The following is a 20,198-nucleotide window of genomic DNA, read 5'->3' as shown; positions in this document are numbered from 1 at the left end:
TGTTGTTGCTGGTTTCTTGCTATAGAATTGAGACCAATACAAAACTTGCTCTTAAGATTTTGTTAAGGTAGCAAGGTTGTGGTCACAAATACCAAAACCAGTGGCCAACTCCAAAGGTGCTAAATCAGATTGTCAGAGTTTCATATTGGTTTGCTTAACCTAAAACTGCTTAGCTGAATGCAGTTGTCTTAGTATAGTAATCTGCTTCTGATTGTCTGCTGCATGGTAAGGATTTATTAGTTGGAGAATTTAGCTGTTCAAAAATTGACTGGCTCCCTGTTGCAGAAGAAAAGAGAAGTGTGGTTGGGGGGTGGGGTGGTGATTAAGTGGGGGAGGAGAATGAACTAAGATTCTGTGCTGGACACCAAATCCTTTAAGGCTAATGACTGAGAGGGCAGGTTAAGGGAATAATTAATGATTGATTCCATCTGTATGTTGCAATATACTGGAAAGCAGTAGGATGACAAAGGCAAAAGTTGTCTCTGAAAGGTCAGACACAAGCTCTTTGCTTGAGTTATTTGAAGTAAATTGCTTACAGAAATTATTCTTTTGGGGTGTTTGGTTTTTTTAATTCATGATGAAGCTGTTGCCATCTGTGATCTTACCTGGCTTTACAGTGAAGAGGAACAAGGGAAACAGAGCAAATACAGCAATTTAGGGCATATTTACTCAGCATTTTTAGTTGTTAAACAACACTTCTATGTATCCCTGTTGGATTCATTGTTGTAGAATGAATGAAAAACAGGAAAGCATCCTGAATAAAACTAAACTACAGCTTTTATTATTGGAATCAAAGTTTAGAATGATTTATTGCAATAGTAAACTTAAAACTTGCATACATAGTAGTGACTGATTTCTGTGTATATGTTCTAGTGCTGTACCTTACATGTATTCTGTATTAATCCCTTGATTGTTCTATATTCCCCATTTAGCTGAACACTTCTTGTTTAGACTAGGCAATTTGTAGTCAGTGCTGAGGACTAAATGTGCTTATGTTGTAAAAGTCAGAATTCTGCACTTCCTCATTTGTTACTTCAAAAACAAAAACCACAAACCAAAACCTCTCCCCCCACCAAAAAAAACCACCTAACCTAACTCTTCACAAGGGCTCTACCAGACTGGAAAAGAATCATCTCTTCTCCAGGAAATGTTTTCTCTTACTCCCTGTTTGTGCTGTCTACTTTTAAATGTCACTCTTGTTTAGTTGTGGCATGCAATTAATAAGTGTATGATAATGTAGAGGAGAGAAGTCCCTTTGCCCCTATTTTAGAGCATTAACTTGCTTTGTGTAGTCTTACCTCAGTCAGTCTTAATATTTTGTGCCAAAAGTGGCAGAATTTGACTGTGTTGGGATTTTGGAATAAAAACAAAGATGGGGCGTTGGGAGGAAAGGCAGCTGTTTACCCAACCTGCTTCTTTAAAGAGGACTGTTACCCTCCTCCTACTCCCAAATTTAAGACTTCAGGTGGTTTAACTAAATCAGGAAAATCAAGTTTGGTCTGTGCTGTGGCTGCCAATAAGGCTAGATTAATTTTTGTTGCAAGCACACTGAGCACTGCTGCTTCACCTAGTAGGAGCTTGCACAGCACAGAGGCAGCCACTGAGTTCCCCGCTCCTCCCAATGCTGGGAGAAGGAGCAGGTCTAGACCCTCTTTCCCAACCTGACCCTGTTACCAGGAGGTGACCACCTTTTCCAAAGGAGTTACAAATGCAGAGGAAGAAAGGGAGAGAAGTAATTTCAGGATGCAGAGAAACCAAGAGCCTGCAGTGGCTTGGTTAAGGTAGTCTGGGCAGGGACCATCATGTCTGTTACCGGAGGCTCTGCCCGACTCCTTGCTGGCTTTGACCAGAGCAGCGTTTCGAAGGAGCTGGCCCATCAGGTTGGGTTCCTATTCCCGTCCTGATACCACACCTTCTTCCCACAGTGCGCCTCGCCCACTCCTGGTTTGCAAGTGGTGTCAGCGGTGTAGGTTGCTGGGTTTTCCCCTCATCCTAGTGCTGGCAGAGGTGTTTGTGTCTGGGTGGTACTTGAGCTGCACTTCTAAGCCTTCTTGGGTCTGGTTTGCCCTGGGAGCCTGCTGCCATGTATTTCTCTGTGGCAGGTGCAAAGCAGTAAAAAAGGAGAGAAAGCGGAGGTGGGCTAGGCACAGAAAGAAAAGGTACAAGGGACTAGGCTGAAAAACTGGGGGGAAAATGAAAACCATATAGGTGAGGAATGAAAACCATATAGGTGGGGCTCAGCAGGTAGATTTCAAAATAAAAGAGACGTTTCCAAGGAAAAGCAGAAGTTATTTGAAAGGAAGTGCAACTGAAGGAGTTGTTCACCAAACCTGTTACTAAAACAATTTTCAGTTTAATGTCAGGAAAGGAAGATGATTAGAGGTGATTGACTGAAGAGGAACAGGAAGCATTTGTGCTTGCCATGGCTTTCTTACTGCTTACGTGCAAACTAGCCCTCTGATCATGTTCCTACTCCAGGTTCCTGAATTCATTTTGGTGGGTTGTTATTTTTTCCCCTGAGATCAGATGGAAGATCTGTCTCCTTTTTTTTCCCAAAGAGGGCATTAGTTTGCCTCCCCCACCTCCACACATTCCAGAAATTCACATCAAATAGTTGCAAGTAAACACATGGGAAAGAATGGCTAAGAGTCAAAGCAGGATCAGAGGATGTTGTCAGGTCTGGATTCCACGGGCTCAGAGTCTATATTCTGGATTTTGAGTCAGTGTATGAAAAGCGATAAACAACAAGCTGGTTCACTAAGTGAATAACTCAATTATTTAGGAACTCCAAGATTCCTGGTATTTTTAAAGTAGTAACATTCGTTGTTTTTTTTTTTTTTTCCACAGTAATAGCAGAATTTATGGCTGGAACCTAGTTATGAAGTCTGTATTACAACCAAATGCAGTTCCACAAGCTGCAAGATGGTTGGTTCTACTTCATTGGGAAGAAGCTGAGCTAGTGCTTTGATTGAGAAGCCTGTGCCACAGCTATGTGATGGCAGGCACTGAGCCTGTAACACATTCTCCTCCTCCTTGAAGCTAAGAGCCTCCCATTTACAAAGCCTCAACTAAACTTCTAAGTTTAATGGCTTTTGCTTTGTATTGCACTAAATGTTCATTACTCTTTAATGCCTATTGTGTTTTAGCTCAATCTCATGCCATGATAAATATATAGCCACAACATACCGCAACATTTATAAAAAGCATATTTAAAGATGCTCTATTGCTATTCATAAATCCTTTAGGCAGCACTAGCCATTGCAAAGAATGTGCCCTCTGTGAATTTGCTGACTCCATCACAACCCTTCAAAAGCTGATCAGCCAGGCCCTCCCACCCATGCCAAAGCCAGTCTGGTTAGTACCTTTGTGCTGCCAGTTGTGTCTCAACCCATCAAGTCACTTTATATGAAAAACTTGTACTTGATTAAAACTAGTTTAGTTCCATTTCCATGTAGAATAAAATTGGGCAGACAGCTTCAGCTTATGTGATTAACAGTTGCCTGGCTCATATACTTTAGAAAATACTGTCTTCATTCCCTGAATCCCAAACTAACAAACCTTATCATCTTGTTAGGAGCAATGGATCTTCGGAAATCACACTATGTTTGTAAAGTGCCTTTTTAAGTATTGAGCAACACTTTTGCTTAGAAAGTGCTTCTGAAGGCAAGAACAAAAAGAGCAAAGAGTTCCTGAAACATTTAAAGTTTGGATTTCCGGAGGGTTTCTCCTTTGTTTGCTTGGTTTGTTGCCTAGAAACCAACCTAAATAAGAGACTCCACGTAGACAGAGTGTTCTCTGGTAGAGGCTCTCTAATGGAGAAGGGCTGTTTAATTGATATGAGCAGAAACATAAAGCACATACCAAGAGCAAATGCCCAACAGTCACATTGTCAAGGTGGCAGGTCAGCTAGGTAGGACAGAGACCTTTCCATTTCAGCTTTAGTGTAAGCAGATACACTGTTGTCCATCTTCCATTTTGCCAGTTGATTTGAATATTATGGACAAATACTTTTATTTGTACTTTAACCTTAATCTGTCCAGTGATTTTAACCTGTCTTATTACCAAGACATCCATAGCACCGATAGGTGTGGTCAATTTATAAACCTAGGTGGTGAGATCTAGTGACACATAGCCTGCATGCCCTCTCCCATCACATTCTGTGGAGTAGCTGAATTTCAGCTATGTGGGCTAGATGGAACAGAGATAGGAAAAGCACCAGTAACCAGTGATAGCCAGAAAGACAGGGGACCAGCAAGACACTGGGGTGGCACTTTAAACCCCAAGGGCCCTTAAAGAACACATCACACACGGATAGATTTCATATATATAATCTGTGATTATTCAGCAGCAAATGATGAAGTCACACAGCATAAATCCAGCCTCTGGCCTGCAGCTCACTGGATATTTATATAGCATTGACTGCCCAAAACACTTTTGCTGGAGAGGATACTAATCTTTTTTATTTTGTTTTTAGAGGACTGGAGTCAAATATCACTGCTAACAAGTTACTGTACAGAATAGCCAAAAACTTTTTATTACGAATAAATTTTGTTCCTGGCAGTTCAGTATTGTACGTTTGGTACAGAATGAATACTTCAAACCCACAAAATTTTCTTACTCATAACTTGATTAAAATAGTGCAGCTCTATTTTGTAGATTTTCATGCCTGTTCTATGTCTTCTCTTGTACAACTTTAGGGATGACAAACTTTGTTTGGAAAAAAAGATCCCAAACCAGCTATCTCTGTGTTTAGACTCTTAGGCCAAAGTCTTAACTGAATGCCTTATGTTTGTCTCTTGAACAGAAATGGCCTGACTTCCAGAAATGCTGAATGTCCTCAGTTCTCAGTGACCTCAATGGACTCTGAAGAGCACCTCTAACATCTGAAATTCATGCTCTTTTTTTTTTTTTTTTTTTAAAGTTGAAATACAGATTTATAAGCCTAATTATTAGAAATCCAGATTTGAGAATTTGGCCTGGAAAATAGCACACCTAATTTCTTTATTCATTGATTTCTTCTTCATCATCTTCAAACGCTTCCTCTCCATCATTTGCTGTTGCTTCTTGGTATTGCTGATACTCGGAAACCAGATCATTCATGTTGCTTTCTGCTTCTGTAAATTCCATTTCATCCATTCCTTCTCCTGTGAACCAGTGGAGGAAGGCCTTTCTCCTGAACATGGCTGAAAACTGCTCCGAGATCCTTTTGAAGAGCTCTTGAATAGCAGTGCTGTTGCCAATGAATGTGGAAGCCATCTTGAGGCCACGAGGAGGTATGTCACACACTGCCACCTTGACATTGTTTGGGATCCACTCCACAAAGTAACTGCTGTTCTTGTTCTGGATGGCCAACATCTGCTCATCAACCTCCTTCATGGACATGGGGCCCCGGAAGACGGTAGCCACTGTCAGGTATCGCCCATGTCTTGGGTCACAGGCTGCCATCATATTTTTGGCATCAAACATCTGCTGGGTGAGCTCTGGAACGGTGAGTGCTCGGTATTGTTGGCTGCCTCGGGCTGTCAAAGGAGCGAAGCCTGGCATGAAAAAGTGAAGGCGTGGGAAAGGGACCATATTCACTGCCAGCTTCCGGAGGTCAGCATTTAGTTGGCCTGGAAAACGCAGGGATGTAGTTACCCCACTCATGGTAGCAGAAACCAAGTGGTTTAAATCACCGTACGTTGGAGTGGTGAGCTTCAGGGTGCGGAAGCAAATGTCATACAAAGCTTCATTGTCAATGCAGTAGGTTTCATCTGTATTTTCAACCAGCTGGTGGACCGAGAGTGTAGCGTTATAAGGCTCCACCACTGTATCAGAAACCTTTGGAGAGGGCATGACACTAAAGGTATTCATTATCCTGTCTGGATATTCCTCTCGTATCTTGCTGATGAGTAGGGTTCCCATGCCAGACCCTGTCCCTCCTCCCAGGGAATGAGTGAGCTGAAATCCTTGCAAGCAATCGCAGTGTTCGCACTCTTTTCTTACTACATCAAGTACAGAGTCAACCAACTCTGCCCCTTCTGTATAGTGTCCTTTAGCCCAGTTGTTTCCTGCACCAGTTTGTCCTAAAATAACATACAATAGGGAAAGAAAATATACAAAATTATTGGTGAGGTTTGGTATTTGCGTGCTAAATGGATTCACATCTGTAACAAAAGCTGCTACAAATCTGTCAGGTAGATAACTGTGCTCTTCAGTTTTGCCTACAAATATCTTTGGAAGTATCAACATAAACTTCTTAGATAGTCTCCTTCTGCCTCAAATCCCTGGTAGTTTTCACTTATGCCTTTGAGTGTTTTTCCTCTTTTTTTTTTGGTATTTAACCTTCCATAAATGCAAAGTTGGCCTTGACTCATTGTTTTGAAAGCTTTCACACTCCCAATCTTGCTTATTCCATAAACACAAGATCACTGTTTAATATTGAAATACTTTCTGTTTCTAAGGACCAAGATATATGTATACAAAGCTAAATCACAAATACACTTTTCTAAATGAAAGATTCTTGGACTGTTCCCGTGAGACACAGAGGCATTGTTGTCATTCAAGGATAAGGCTGGGCTTCAGAAGTCCTATTTAACTTGTTAAATCAAGAACTATAGCTTTTTAAATTCATGGTTACCTAGCCTGAATGGAAATACTGATTGATAGAAGCTTCAAGAACATTATTTCAAAAACTTAGAAGTTATTAAGTGCCTTTTAGCTTAGTTTCCTTACAAACTCACTATTCTTCAGGATCTGCAAAGCAACTTGCAAAATTGGATTACTGAGGTTTCACAAGCCCCCCAAGATTTCCATTTTCCTTTTATGTGCCACTCAGTTTATTAAGATGGACAGTCTGGATCCTTTGCTGTGTCACTATTTTGTTATTACTTCAGTAACAAGGAGGATTAAATGAGGGACCAGTTTATTAATACTCCTGTTCCTCACAGTGACTGCTACATACATACATTGTGCCACTGAACTCAGTGGTACTCTCATGAGTGGCATTCAGAAAGAGCAATAGTTTCAGAATTAGGTCTAGAGCTGTCAACTTCTGCGTTATTGTCCAAGACCTTCCCCTTCCTTCCTATTACCATGTCTCATTTCAACTCCCAGTGCACTGTGTTGGTGCCAAACATATGAATCAGGGAAACTGCTTGCTGGGATATTGTTTAAATATGATGCACTTTATTTTCACTGCATAAATGCCTGGTTTCCTCATGATGTATTTGGTTAGTTAATGCATTGTTCTATATGTTGCTATATTTTTCTCTAGTTGAACCTAGGGAGCTCAGCATTTCCTGTCCAGCTGGGCAAAGCACAAAGTAATATCCTTCCAGAATTAAACATGCTTGTAACCATCTGCAGGCTGCTTGAGCAGATCCCCTGCTACAGATAGGGCAGCACACTAACGGACATCACTCCAAGTTGTAGAAGGATCCTAATAAAGACAAATTCTGAGTTTAGGACTTTATTCTGCTGATTGCCCTTTGTGTAAACATCATATTGTCCTTCTTCAGTGGGCACTGAGATAAGGAGAGAATGGAGAATAGGAACAAAGAACAAGGTAAGAGCAGAATGGGAATTCCTCTCACAAATGTAGAAAAGATTTTTTCATGGGGAAAAAAGAAGAATCAGTAGAGACTGGTTTTAGTTGCTTTTGCTTAGTTTGCAGATTGTTTGGAGGCAAAACGCCTAACACAGAGGTTGACCTGTCCTTCTTCAGGAGCTCCACTGTGCTAGACTCCCTCAGCCTTAATTTGAACCACACCAATTCCTAGATGCCACCTGTCTCTATTGCACTAATACGACCTTTGTATTTAAACTGCTGAGTGTAACTCTAGTAGAGGTTGCCTACACCAATACTAATGGCTTCCCTCCAGCCCACAACTATCGGCTACTTCCATGGTAACACTGCACTTTGTCCACTAGTCCACCACTTGCCTAGGGTCTCCGATATTTGAATTTTAAATTTCCTGCTGTGCACATCTATATGCCCAGTAATTTGATACTTCCAGACCCACTGGCTCTACAGAACTGCAAGACCAGCACCACCACACAGAACATGTACAATAAGCCCTGGAAGCTTCACACTTCTTACCCATGACAATACAGTACAGGCTGGAGGGGCCATGGATCTGACAAGGCTGCCACACACCTGGAAATCCTGACCTGACCATGAGCCTGTGAAACCTTGCTGGATACCCTCCGCTTACCAGGTACCTACTAGACCTTTGAAAATCTTAGGCAAACAGATACAGTGATCAAATTCCACCAAGACTAAATCTCTAGGTGCTTGAAATAAAAGACAAACCTGGGAAGAGAGACGAGTTGCTTGCACACTAACGCTTAGAAGCCCAGTATGAACAGCCTTGGTGCAGAACACACAGTATGATTTAGAGAGGGAAGGACAGCTCCTTTGACATTTTGTGGTTGCCCCTACCAGTTCAGAAAACTTAAATTGGGGTGGTATCTATGCAGCAAAGCTAGCAAGGGTGTACACAAGAAAAGAATGACAAAGGCAAATATGTACAAATGAAAACTGGTTAACAAGAGGAGATACATCAGAGTTCACAGCAACTCCTGGTGGGCAATCATATGCTGTCAGAAGGCCAGGAGACCTGCTGCTCTCATGCAGCCAAATCACTCCACCTGCGCTTCTTCACCCTTTAGATCACTACCTTGTCCACACAAGCTTTAAAGCACAAGGATTATTTTTGTGTCCATCTCAATCTCTTGCTGGTCTGAGTTAAAATTCCTGTATCTGGAGTGTGTGATCATGTACTCAATATACCTGAATGAAATCCTGTTGATGGTCCATGGTTACTTGCTATGGAGATAAGGGCACACACGGGTATATACAAGCAGAGGCAGAAAAAAACATCTCCATCAGAACGAGCCCTAACAGCCTAGGGTACAGTATGGAACTGCCAGTTTCTGCCACAAAATCCTTTGTGGGCCCAGGACAGACTTTAAAAAGAGAAAACAAAATGCTTTGTTGGCTTTTGATACAGAAGACCATTACTTCAGCGCTCAGGCAGCCATTCTGCATTATTCAGCAGGTTGGGAGGACAGTGCCTGATGCTGGCAGGGGCCTCTGTCAGATACAAGTTGATCACATGCTGTTGGTTCATTGTTAGCTTAGCAGGAAGAGAGTCCAGTGAACTGGACTATTGTTGAAGACACTCTGAATTGATTTTGCTCTGGTTTTACTGGTGGCATGCCAAACTGTAATGCTCCAGTTCAGGTATTTCCATAGGTCAGGTGAATTCACTTTCAGAGGGCTTGTGTGGTCCATGCAGGAGAAAGGGAGTGAAAGGAGAAGCCCAAATACAGAAAAATACTCATAAAGCTACCTATGTCTACAGCTTTTCTCCCCAAGCTTACTTCTACATGTCGTAACTTAAAGTTCCTTTGAGAGAGACGCGTAATATCACTGCCACAGAGTATACAAGAGAACAATAGGGACACCACTGAAAGTTTTAAGCGAGTTAAAGGGTTACAGTAACTCTGTATGGCTTCTTACTCCACACCTCAACAGCAACAACCCAGACTTGAGTTTGTTTTATACCACCCAAACAATGTTTACCTTTTCTCTGTCTGACCCTGGCATTGTTCCTTCCTTATGTTAACACAATATGCCAAACTAAGTTGCAACCTAAGCTTGCCTTGTCAGGAGGAAATGTGTTTTGTGGCTAGTGCAGACTTGGAAACCAAAAGGACATGAGAGTTCTCATGGTAGCTTTCATTCAGACTTCCTGTTCCAGCAAGTGGATCACTTAACTTTCACACACTTGTTTCTCCTTCAGTGCAAAAGGGACAAATAACGCTACGGTACTTTGTAAGGATGCTATGAAATTTAATCCCGATAATGTGCATTTTTAAGCTTAGATGGAAAGTACTACAGAAGTCCAAAGTGAAACAATAAAGGCTAGAACAACCCTCTGCAAGAACACTGCAAAACCAGAAGTTCCCCACATGCTCTCGGACTGCCCAATATGTTGGAAAATAACCCAGTAACTGGCTATGTACGACAACGTTTTCCATACTACAGCTGGTCTTCCTCTACTGTTTACTATACGGTAAGGATCTGCTGAAAAAGCTGAATTGCACAGCCTATAAACAATTTAATGCTCAAGAATTTAATGTGAATTCAAGTGAAGAGTAGTGTGGTTGGTTTGGGGTTGAGGTTTTTTTCCCTGCTCTCCATTTTCAGCAGAATTTCCATGCATTTTGTTGTAAAGAAGTGGTCTCAGGATTTTTCTGGAGTTCATATAGATATGGAAAGCAAATGTACTCTATCTGAACACCATAGGAAACTTTCAGTACTTTGCTAATTGAAAGAATGATTAACAGAAGAATGGCCTTTTCAGTTAATGGGATCTTTTAGCTGACTTACAGATAACTGGAATTGTATTGTTAAACTATTAGGATTTTTCAGTACTAATAATCACTTTGGAATAGGGAGCTTAAATGCTTTTTGACCATTCGCTTGGTCATCAAACACCTGTTGGATAGTTTTGTTTTTTTAAAAACTGACATCCACATACCAAAGATGAAATTATCAGGCCGAAAGAGCTGACCAAAAGGACCAGATCGCACACTATCCATGGTTCCCGGCTCCAAGTCCACTAAGACTGCTCTTGGTACGAATTTCTGGGCTACAATAAAAAGTAAGCATGTCTTTAATGTTCTAAAACAAGCTAACACAGTTATAGCTCTCAATACACAAATACATTGTATCTCATATTATTAGTCTAATACAGATTGTACATATATAAATATTTCCTGTACAGGAAGTCATGGTGGTGAAAAACCCCAGCACCCTAGGAACAAATCAATCCTGTTTGAAAAACGGACCTGTCATCTTTTGGGTCATACAGATGGTATACTACATTTTGTAAACTCTTTTTTAGCAATAGATATGAGGGAGGGAAGTTTCTGATCAGAAAAAACGGTTGACATGTTCTTTATAAGAAAGTAGATAAACTTTTCTGTGAATAATGAGGCGAGTAAAGAGTTTATGTTCAAATGATCCTAACACATCTCACAAGCTTTTATGCTTGAAGGATTCATCTCCACTGAAAGAGCTACTTGGCATAGGTGGCAAACAGTAGTAGATTAGCACATCTAACACAAAACATAAAATAATCTGCATCCAGTTGAAATTGTTCAAGGAAATTGAAGTAAATAATATGAATTAACCTGAGATAGACAAAAGATGAAAACATTCACTTGCAGGTTCATGTCAACAGAACAAAGAACTCATGATCCCCATTTTACACTGTTAACACCCTTCAACACCAGACTGACTCAGAATTTGGGCGCCTTTGGCATCTCATTAACGAATCATGGTTGAGTTCTCCATTACCTGTGGCCCAATCTTCTCGGTCATGAAATCAGAGATGGGAGTACTACAGATGCAGGCTCATATAACCAACAGTTTAATTTGGGGCAATTGATAAGACACATCCGACGAGATAATCGTATCTTAGAAGAGCAAATGCCCAGCATAGTGTTAAATAATAAATAAACCTCCACCTCCAGACCCCAAGGACAGCCCCTTGTACCATTCGTCTCTGCCTGGGGAGATAACACCCAGTTATCAGTTTATAAGAAAGTTGGTAATTTTTTTCTGGGAATAATGCGGTGACCTGATATCAGCTGGGGGGGCTGATGGCACGTGAGGAGCATGACCAGATGTGTAACACAGCTTCACAAACCCGTTCTCTCCCAGATTTCTGTGCCCCTTCCCGCACGCCTCCCCATTCCACACTTACAAGATGATTCATTATAGTAGACATTGATCCTTTCCAGCTGCAGCGCTGAGTCACCGACATAGCCTCCGGCCGGGTCGATGCCGTGCTCATCGCTTATCACTTCCCAAAACTGCGGGAGGAAAAGGAGAAGTGAGCTGGGAACTCCCCTGCGGAGCACTGGGGGCTCTGCCCAGCGCCCGGCCGGGGGGCGGCGGCGGCCCCGCGGCTCGGCCCCGGCCCGGTCGCAGCTGCCGGATTCCTGGCGTGCCCGCCGCCCCTCCCTGCCCTGCCCGGGACGGGCGGCCCAAGCCCGGCAGGCGCCAGGATTTAAACCCAACGGACGGACCGACGGCGCCCGCCCAACGCCTCGCCCGGACGGGCTGCGGCGTGTCGGTGTCCGGGGTGGGGGGGCCACTCGGACTTCGGCCGCCCTTTCCCGCTTTTGAGCCACAGCCTGGCCAGTTTAAACAGAAAAATAATTTTTAAAAAATTAAAAAAAAAAAAAAGTCCCGTTTGGTTTCGGAACTTCACAAAGCCTTTTATGGTCGCGGGCAGAGGCGAGATGCGCGGTGCCCGGCGCCCCTCGGCAGCGGCTGGCTCGGGGCGCGGGGGGGCAGCGCCGGCGAGGCGGGGGGGGGTGGCGGGCACAACCCAGCCCCGCGGCACGGAACAGCCCGGAGAAGCGGCCGGACACGTCCCCGGGCGCTTCGAGGCTCCGCAAGCGGCGGGCAGGCGGCGGCGGCCCCAGCTCCCCTCAGGCTCACCTTGGTCCCGATCTGATTTCCACACTGGCCCGCCTGGATGTGCACGATCTCCCTCATGGCGACGCCTCTCCCGCCGCCCAGCCCAGCCCAGCCCGGCTATGCGCGGCGCCGGCCGGCCGGGCGGTGTTTTATGGGCTCCCCCCCCGCCCCTCCATCCCCACCCCGCCTCCCCCCGCCGCTGACGACTCGCCCAACGGCCGCCCCCGCCGGCGGCTGGGCCCCGCCGCCGGGTCACGGGGGGTTGGGGGGCGGCGCGGCCCCTTTGGTACCTTTAACCTCCCCCATTGTCCTCATCGGCCGTTCAGGGTCCCGGGGGGTGGGGGTGTGTGTGTTTCTCCTGCCCCAGGGGTGGCTCCCACGCCCCGCCGCGCTCCTCACCCAAACGGGGCAGACGGCGCCCTTCGCTGAGGGGGCAGCAGCCACAGCAAGGGCTGGACCTGCCCAGTGCCTCGCCAACGGCCATCTTCTTTGCACCGCCGGGTTGGTGATGTGGTTTTTGCCAGCAGATGACCAGCCGCTGCGTGAAGGTTGTGACTGGGAAGGCAAAGCAGCCTTCACGGAGCGGCCTCCCTGAAAGCTCGTGTCACCGCAGTGCAGAGCACGCCCTGGGGTGCGTAGAGTTTGGATAGCTTGATTTTTAATGAAAAGGGAGATTTTCTTTCTCCTCCACTGAGGAAGCAAGTTCCCACAACTGCTGTATCTCCTATATGATCCCTTTAGGTAGTCGTTGCATGGTTTCTCAGGTAGAGAAAAGCTGCCCAGCTCAGCTGCCTGTTTTAACACCAGTGTGACTTTTCTGTGGGATGCCATTGTCCGTGTAGCATATTCTGATACGTAGCCCTGCCGGGACGCATTCTTCTGTCTATGCACATCTTTACTGTCTGACCACACCTTTGCTGTTGTGCAAAAGCAGCCCTGAGGCCAGAGTCACAGAACCTCATTATCTGCTTGATCAAAGGTGACCCAGGTGGGACTCTCCCAGAGAAGAATCTTGGGTGCTCTCTACAGCTTGAACACAGTTAAGGTAACCCCCACCAATCAATCAATCAATCAATCAATCAATCACCCCAAAGCTGTACTTAAGCTGGGGGACCACCTCCTGCCTGCCTGCCCTTATGTTGCTGTGACATGACTGATGTCAGCTAGACTGTGTGCTCTGGGTTCCATCCTTGCCTTTTCATAAATGTTTTCAGAAGGGGCTAGCAGCTTCTTGCAAATGACCTCTGAGTAGCCCCACCACTACCATACTAGGCTGAGTCAAATGTCTTTCTGACATCAGTGAAGCAGCTGGAGGATCAGTGTGTTTGCCTTGCAAGCAGCCACCAGCGCAGGATTGGATACTGTGTGCCTTTTTCTCTGCTGAAGGACTGAAAATAAATGTCCTTCTCTGTGATCTGCATTTTTGGAAGAGATCCATGAACAAGTCATTTGTTCAGTAGCCTGATAGTGAAGTCATTTTGGGCTTTGCTTGCATCTATATGTCCTTGAATACGCCTTCCAGGCCCAATTTTCCCCATGCTTTGCAAATCCTTCCATATACTGGTGTATGGTGTGTACTTGCCATCAACATGCCTGTTACGATCATTTCTGCTGGTACGCCACTTTTTAAAATTCAGTTAGTTCCCAGGTCCAGCTAGTGATAAGGCTGAGTCTATGTTCCCAACAGGTACACGCACACCCTCACACACATACATACACATACACTGGCCACACTGATTGACACAGGCAGAAAACACAACAGTCATGCAAACACAAACAGCACTAACAGCCTCATCAGGTTCCCCTCTCTGGCTGAACAGGACAGAAGCCCATTAATGGAAAATAAATACATATTTGTATACATCTATACAATATGGATCCCTCCAGTAGCTGGTCTTAGACACTCATCCTATTCAGCAGCTGAGCCCCAGATCCCAAGTCTTCCCAGTTGCTGGCATCTGGAAATGTTAACCCCCAGAGGCCCACAGCTCCATTCCAGTTGCTGGTATTCAGACCTACAGGCACACGCACAGACAAACTATGGCTCTCTACTCCGGTAGCTGCTCTTAGGACACTCAGCCTACTCAGTAGCTGGCCCCTGGATCCCCAGTTGCCTCACACAGAGACACAAACAGGCAAACAAGTTTCTCAGGTACCTGGTTCAGACTTGTGACCTTACCAGTAGCTGACCCCCAGACCCCACCACAGTCTCCCCAGTAGGCTTGGACCCCCTGGTCCCTCCAGTAGCCACCTTTAGATCCTTTGGTCTCTTTACTATCTTACTTGGACTTATGGCTGCTGTAAAATGGGACTCCCAAGCTTCTTGCCCCACCCTCCAGGTAGCCTGGCTTGGTGTTTGCTAGTGACCACACACTGACATACAGATCCACATCATGTGCATGCACTCTGATCTCACCAGTTGCTCCATCACAGACACACAGGCCCCTATGACTTGTGGCCCCCACTTATAATTGCTGGCACTCAGACCACTGTACACACACATACACATGGAATGTAGACCCCCCTCTCACCCAGAAAAATAATTAAAATACAGTTTAATAAGACAAGAGAGACAGAGGCGATCAGGTGCAAGGCATAGCCAGACAGATGTACTGACCAGCAACCTGTTTACACCCAGCCAGACAATTTTAGCCCCATATCCTTTTATTTTTCCATACCAAACCACCTCTATCCCCCCTTTTTCCCACCTTTGATTCCTCCTCTAACATCCCATAAATCGTCTTGTACAATCCCAGAGATGCTCTTCCCCTTCATCCCCTAAAGAGTCACATACCCCTGGAGACGGTAACCCCTCTCTATACAGTGATCCATGGAGTCTCTCCCATTGACTGGTGGTGATGGTTGTCACACCCGGCCTGCGGGCTGATCCCTCTTATGGAGGTGCTGGGGCAGGGGCTCCTTTTCTCTGGGTATGTTATTGGGGTTCCCCCACCTGCCACTGTTCCTCTGTACTCCTCTGTGTTCATGGAGATAAGCCGTGAATCACACAACAAAGCAGTAGATCAAACCCATTTGATCATCTGAATCAAATTATATTTTGAGAATAAAAGTAAGAAGGAAAAAATGGACATGGCTAAGGCCAGCGAGGGGGTCAAAGAAACAATGAGAGCATATTGTAGTAGAGCCTTTAGTCCATGTGCCTCCTGAAAGGCTGTATAGGTTGCACTGACAGTTATCTGTCATCTTTGAAAGGTTTGTCTACTGTTTGGGAGCAGCAGTTGGTCAAACACCGTTTAGAGGCCAAAACTTCAGCCAGTTTCCCACACATACAAAGTAACCCACTGAAGTACCTGTAAGACTGTAGAACCGTGTGCACGATGAAGGTAAGCAACAGTTTACCCAAAGAATTTGCATCTCACTTGTACACATTTTATAGCTACATAAATATGTTCTAATATTCAAACAGACCTGAAGCAACCTGCAGCTTCTCCATGTTTTATTGCTAGTAATCTGAAAAGAAGCAACACCCGTTTGTTGGTCACTGAATGTAAATGAACCTTCAAAACCTTTTCATCCATGCTTGTGTTTATTTAGTAGTTCAGCTGACTTAGGAGGTGGTGGTGCCATTATAACCTGTGTCTACAAAAGCCTGCACATTCTCTCTACGTCTCCACGGGCTTGGTCTGGGATTTTAAAGGCACTTAGGTGTTTCAAAATCCTACCGTGTACTTAACTGCTACGGATTACTTCTGGATATATTTGAAAGCCCCACTAAACACCTCTTGGAAATTTAAGGCACCTAAATATTTTTAAAGATTTCTCTGTAGGTGCTTTATCTGACTGAGTCCATGAGATTCATTCTATAAATAGCTTAACATAGGAACACACTGTAAATTCTGTACAAGGGATTTTTTGCTTGTTTTATTTGGCTGTGTAGTCTCTTTCTCAGATACCTGTAATATATATTGACTTCTAACCTTCATAACTCAGTCTTTTTTTCTTCCCATTCACCTCATAGGCTAATTTAATATTTAGAGTATGTTTTTTTTCACCATGCACAAAATAGGAAGAAACCTTTCTTAAAATTTCACTTGCAGATTTACTCTCTTCATTGTTTTTCCTTTTTTCTTTCGTTTTGCAATTTAAACTCCACTTCTGTTGTTGAAAAAAATCAGTTAATATATTCAACCTGAAAAATTAGTAAGGTGTTGTGATAGCTTCAAACTATCAGCCCAACTTTGCAGAGTCATACTCCAGACAGCCTCTTAAACACTTTACATGACTTACATTCTCAAAGCATCTCTTGCTCCCAGATTAAATAGTAAAAGAGGTTCATGCTTGCATTTTAGGGAGTGGCATGACCCTTTATGATAGACAGGATGGGGATCAAGGAAGATCTGACTGCTAGGCCAAGTGTGGATTAGTCTGACGTTTCTAGCTGGTAAAAGCCTAGAACAGTTCATTTCCACTGGACAACTCTTTGGTGCTCTAATGTGATGGGCAGAGCCCATGTAGTTCTTTATTCCTGTTAGTCAGCACTGACAAGGATTTTGGCTGTCAGTCTTAGTGGTGGTATCAGAGAGTAACAGCAAATGAAATACTCCTATTGTTGCTGTGCAAGATCCAGCTGCCTTGAAAAAGCTGCATACGTTCATGGTCAAGACAAACTGATGGGGCCATGTGGGGTTGCAGAGCCTCCAGTGTTCTTGTCTTCAGCCTTTCTCACTTACTCCTTGATCTAGCAAAGTCTAAAATAGAAATGGATACCTACAAGAGGATGAATTTCACAAGGCAGGACTTGTAAGGTGCCCATGTTACAGAGTAAAAGGATTTTCCAGCAATAGCAGCCCAAGCAACAGTCATCTCCCACAAAGTCACATGGAAATGTGCTTTAATACCCTGGAAAAACCCCAGCAAAGTTCTTCTGTATTTAGCTAGTCATATGATATGATTGTTAAGCTGCTTCCTGCTTTTCAGGAAACACATTTGTGTTTATATCAGGGTTGTTGCTAGGACTATTTCTATTTACTGGAGTTTTTGAGGACTAGAGAGAAATTAATGTCATAGCAGAGCAGTTAACAAGATAGCTCCTATTTTCTTTTTCAGAATGATAAATATGCTGTATTTTAATACATAAGAATATCAACAAGGGTCTATCCAGTGTTATAAAGCTCATTAGCACTTATATTAACTGCCAAAGCAATAAATACAATCCACATGGTGAATTCACTCTGACAGCTTGCAGCAGGCTAGTAAATGCTACTAACCCCACAGTCACCTTTAGGAGGAAGGTCCCAAGGTCAGTGTTGTCCCTTTCTCTCCTCTTTAGTCTGAAAGTTTTTCATGAAATTTTAAAGAAAGGAAAAAAAAATCTTAAAATGGTTTGGATTTGGGTTTTTTTTTGCCTGGCTTCCCAAGGAAACAAAGCATGGGAAGTCATGTTCCGTGCAAGCTCTGTGCCCATGTATCTCCACCACTACCTCCTTTTCAATCTGTCAACCTCTTGTGACAAAATCTGGAAAAGGCACATGAATTCCAGAGATATTGTAGCTGCAGAAGAGTCTAGAAACAGCTCAAGAACCTGACAGCATGGTCAACCTTTTAAAAGGAGAAGGAAAACAGCAAGACACACACACAGAAGCATACAGTCTAATAATGCTAACGCCACTGTACATATTTATCACAGGTGTTTTGCAGCTTATATTTTGCCTGGAAAGTCCACCATATTTCATATGGTCCTCAAGCAGTTTCTTGCTTTGTTCCCCCCTCCGTTAATCTTGTTGCTGTGAAAGCTGTGGTGTCACTAATTGTCACCTATGCTCAAACATAGTACTCGGGGGTTTATTTTAATGTGGCTTACCTGTCTGTTTTACAACTGTAGCTGTCAGCAGAAGTAATGCTGGTGTTTGTGTTTTAGCCCACAAGATGTGGTCTGAACTTTGTAATGTTAAAGCAGAGGTCCCTACATCAGGTCAGGGGTAAGTATATTTATGGATGAAATGTCTGAGAGATCGTGAAGCAACACTAGAAGAATACCACCATCTTGTAAAAAGGAGTTTCTAGCTGCATTTTCACACACTTTTCTCACTGGCTGACAAGATGAATGGAAAAACACTATAACTCCAACCCTGAATATTAACGTGTTTGAGTTCAGTTGCCTTTGCATTTTCCAGCACTTACTGTCTTTTCCTTTGTAACATATTTTCTGTCCTTTGGAAACGAGTATTTTCTTTCAGCTCTTTGTTTCTCCGTGTGCTTAGCCTCAATGCTATCAATAACTCATCCAGGACTTTTTGCAGAGTTGGTCATAGTGATTTTTATGCAACAGCTGTAGCAGCTGGAGAAGAGGGAGGCATGTACCTGCCTGTTTTGTCAGGCAGAGTGTATGTTTGGTGTGGCTATGTTTTTTTACTTCCATTCTAACAGGTCACTTAGCTACATAAACAAACAGAGCCAGAGAATGGGCTGCACTGTGTGTTCAACAGTAAAACATCCAGGATAGTGTTTTCTTACAGCTACAACCAAGAGTATGGGAATACAAAATTAAGGCAGGAATTTGCTACATTCAACTCTCCAGCCTCTCTGCACATCAGAGATTTTGCGGAACTGAGCTGTTTGAAGGACAGAGTGAAAACAAATTTTAGCTGGAATGTGCACTCTCCATTATCTGGATCACACAGTGAGTGAGTGGTACAGCTGTAAGAGGACGATGAATCTGAGATATTGCTGACTTGCTTTTGGAGTTTAGTCAGCTCTGAATAGATGCCAATATAATGCAGAGCTTATCAGTAAAGTCCTGGTGCTTAGAGCATGGGAGACATCAAAATGAGGACAAAATGGTCTGTTAACCAGAAGTCGTGCTAAAGACTATCAGGAGAAAAAGCATGTTCTGACTGGATGAGTACACTGACAGCAGCTGGTCTTGATTAGATAGAAGATCCATCTAATCTAGAATTACATCTCTGACAGTAGCCAATGACGGGTACTAGGGAAAGCGTATGGTAGTGCTTCCCCCAAAATGCCCTTCTACATCCCAGCAATCAGTGATTAAGGCTTTGTTGAGCCAAAGAACGGATCTGGACCATCATACTTAATAGTCCTTTTGAAGCATCCATTAAGTTATGTAATTGCTTGTTTAACCCAGTTACACTTTCAGCCTCCAAAGTCTCCTATGGTATTGCCTGCCACGCGCAACTGAATTCTGAGAAGTAGTACTTCTTTCTGTTGTAAAGCTGATGCCTTAGTTTGGTGCCCCATAATTCTTCTATTCTGAGAAACAGTGACTAACAGTTCCTAACGACCACTGTAGCTGTGTGTGAAGTGAAGGTTTTAGTATTTGTTTTGTTCTTTCTTACTCTATCTGTCCAACATTTTCTGAGCTGAAAGTATTAGCCTAATTAGTCTCCCTGTGTTTGAGGGGGACATTGCACTCTTGTGATGGTCCTTGCTTATCACCCTTCTCTATGTGTGCTAGCTCTACTGCAGCCTCTGTCAAGTGGGAGTGACAGTATTCAAATCACGGCCATTGATTTATGCAGTGGTATAGAATGCTTCCTGCTCTGGTCTTTATTTTCTAATAAGTCTTAACATTGTGTTTGCCCTCTTGATTGCTGCTGACCTTTTTTTTCATTGCACTATCCGCACTACCTCCAAGATGTCTTTGGAGAGTGGTGACAGCTAAATTAGATCCCTTCACTGCAGACACAGTGTTGGTTTTCCCTGTTATGCAGTTGTGGAAATTAAATTTCATCAGGCA

The 20,198-nt window shown here is 43.7% G+C and overlaps 1 protein-coding gene across 1 annotated transcript; it reads right to left on the bottom strand.

Moving 5' to 3' along the window:
- Positions 1-4,312: 4,312 nt before the first annotated feature.
- TUBB6 (tubulin beta 6 class V) lies at positions 4,313-12,630 on the bottom strand. Its single transcript, XM_074822266.1, has 4 exons — positions 12,503-12,630; positions 11,760-11,868; positions 10,530-10,640; positions 4,313-6,065 (listed from the first exon to the last, which is right to left on the bottom strand). The coding sequence occupies exons 1-4, from the start codon at positions 12,557-12,559 to the stop codon at positions 5,002-5,004; spliced, it is 1,341 nt and encodes a 446-aa protein (XP_074678367.1). The 5' UTR covers positions 12,560-12,630; the 3' UTR covers positions 4,313-5,001.
- Between the last annotated feature and the right edge of the window lie 7,568 nt (positions 12,631-20,198).

This window comes from Strix aluco, chromosome 1 (genome assembly GCF_031877795.1).
Source record: "Strix aluco isolate bStrAlu1 chromosome 1, bStrAlu1.hap1, whole genome shotgun sequence".
NCBI lineage: Eukaryota > Metazoa > Chordata > Aves > Strigiformes > Strigidae > Strix > Strix aluco.
This window is presented reverse-complemented; position numbering and strand designations above follow the sequence as displayed.

Excerpts from the sequence above, each read along its gene's own strand:
- TUBB6 (XM_074822266.1), bottom strand. The coding sequence starts at position 12,559 with ATGAGGGAGATCGTGCACATCCAGGCGGGCCAGTGTGGAAATCAGATC. Across the intron at positions 10,641-11,759 it reads CTACTATAATGAATCATCTT|CCCAGAAATTCGTACCAAGA; the intron begins GTAAGTGTGGAA and ends TTTTTATTGTAG. Across the intron at positions 6,066-10,529 it reads GCCTGATAATTTCATCTTTG|GACAAACTGGTGCAGGAAAC; the intron begins GTATGTGGATGT and ends ATGTTATTTTAG.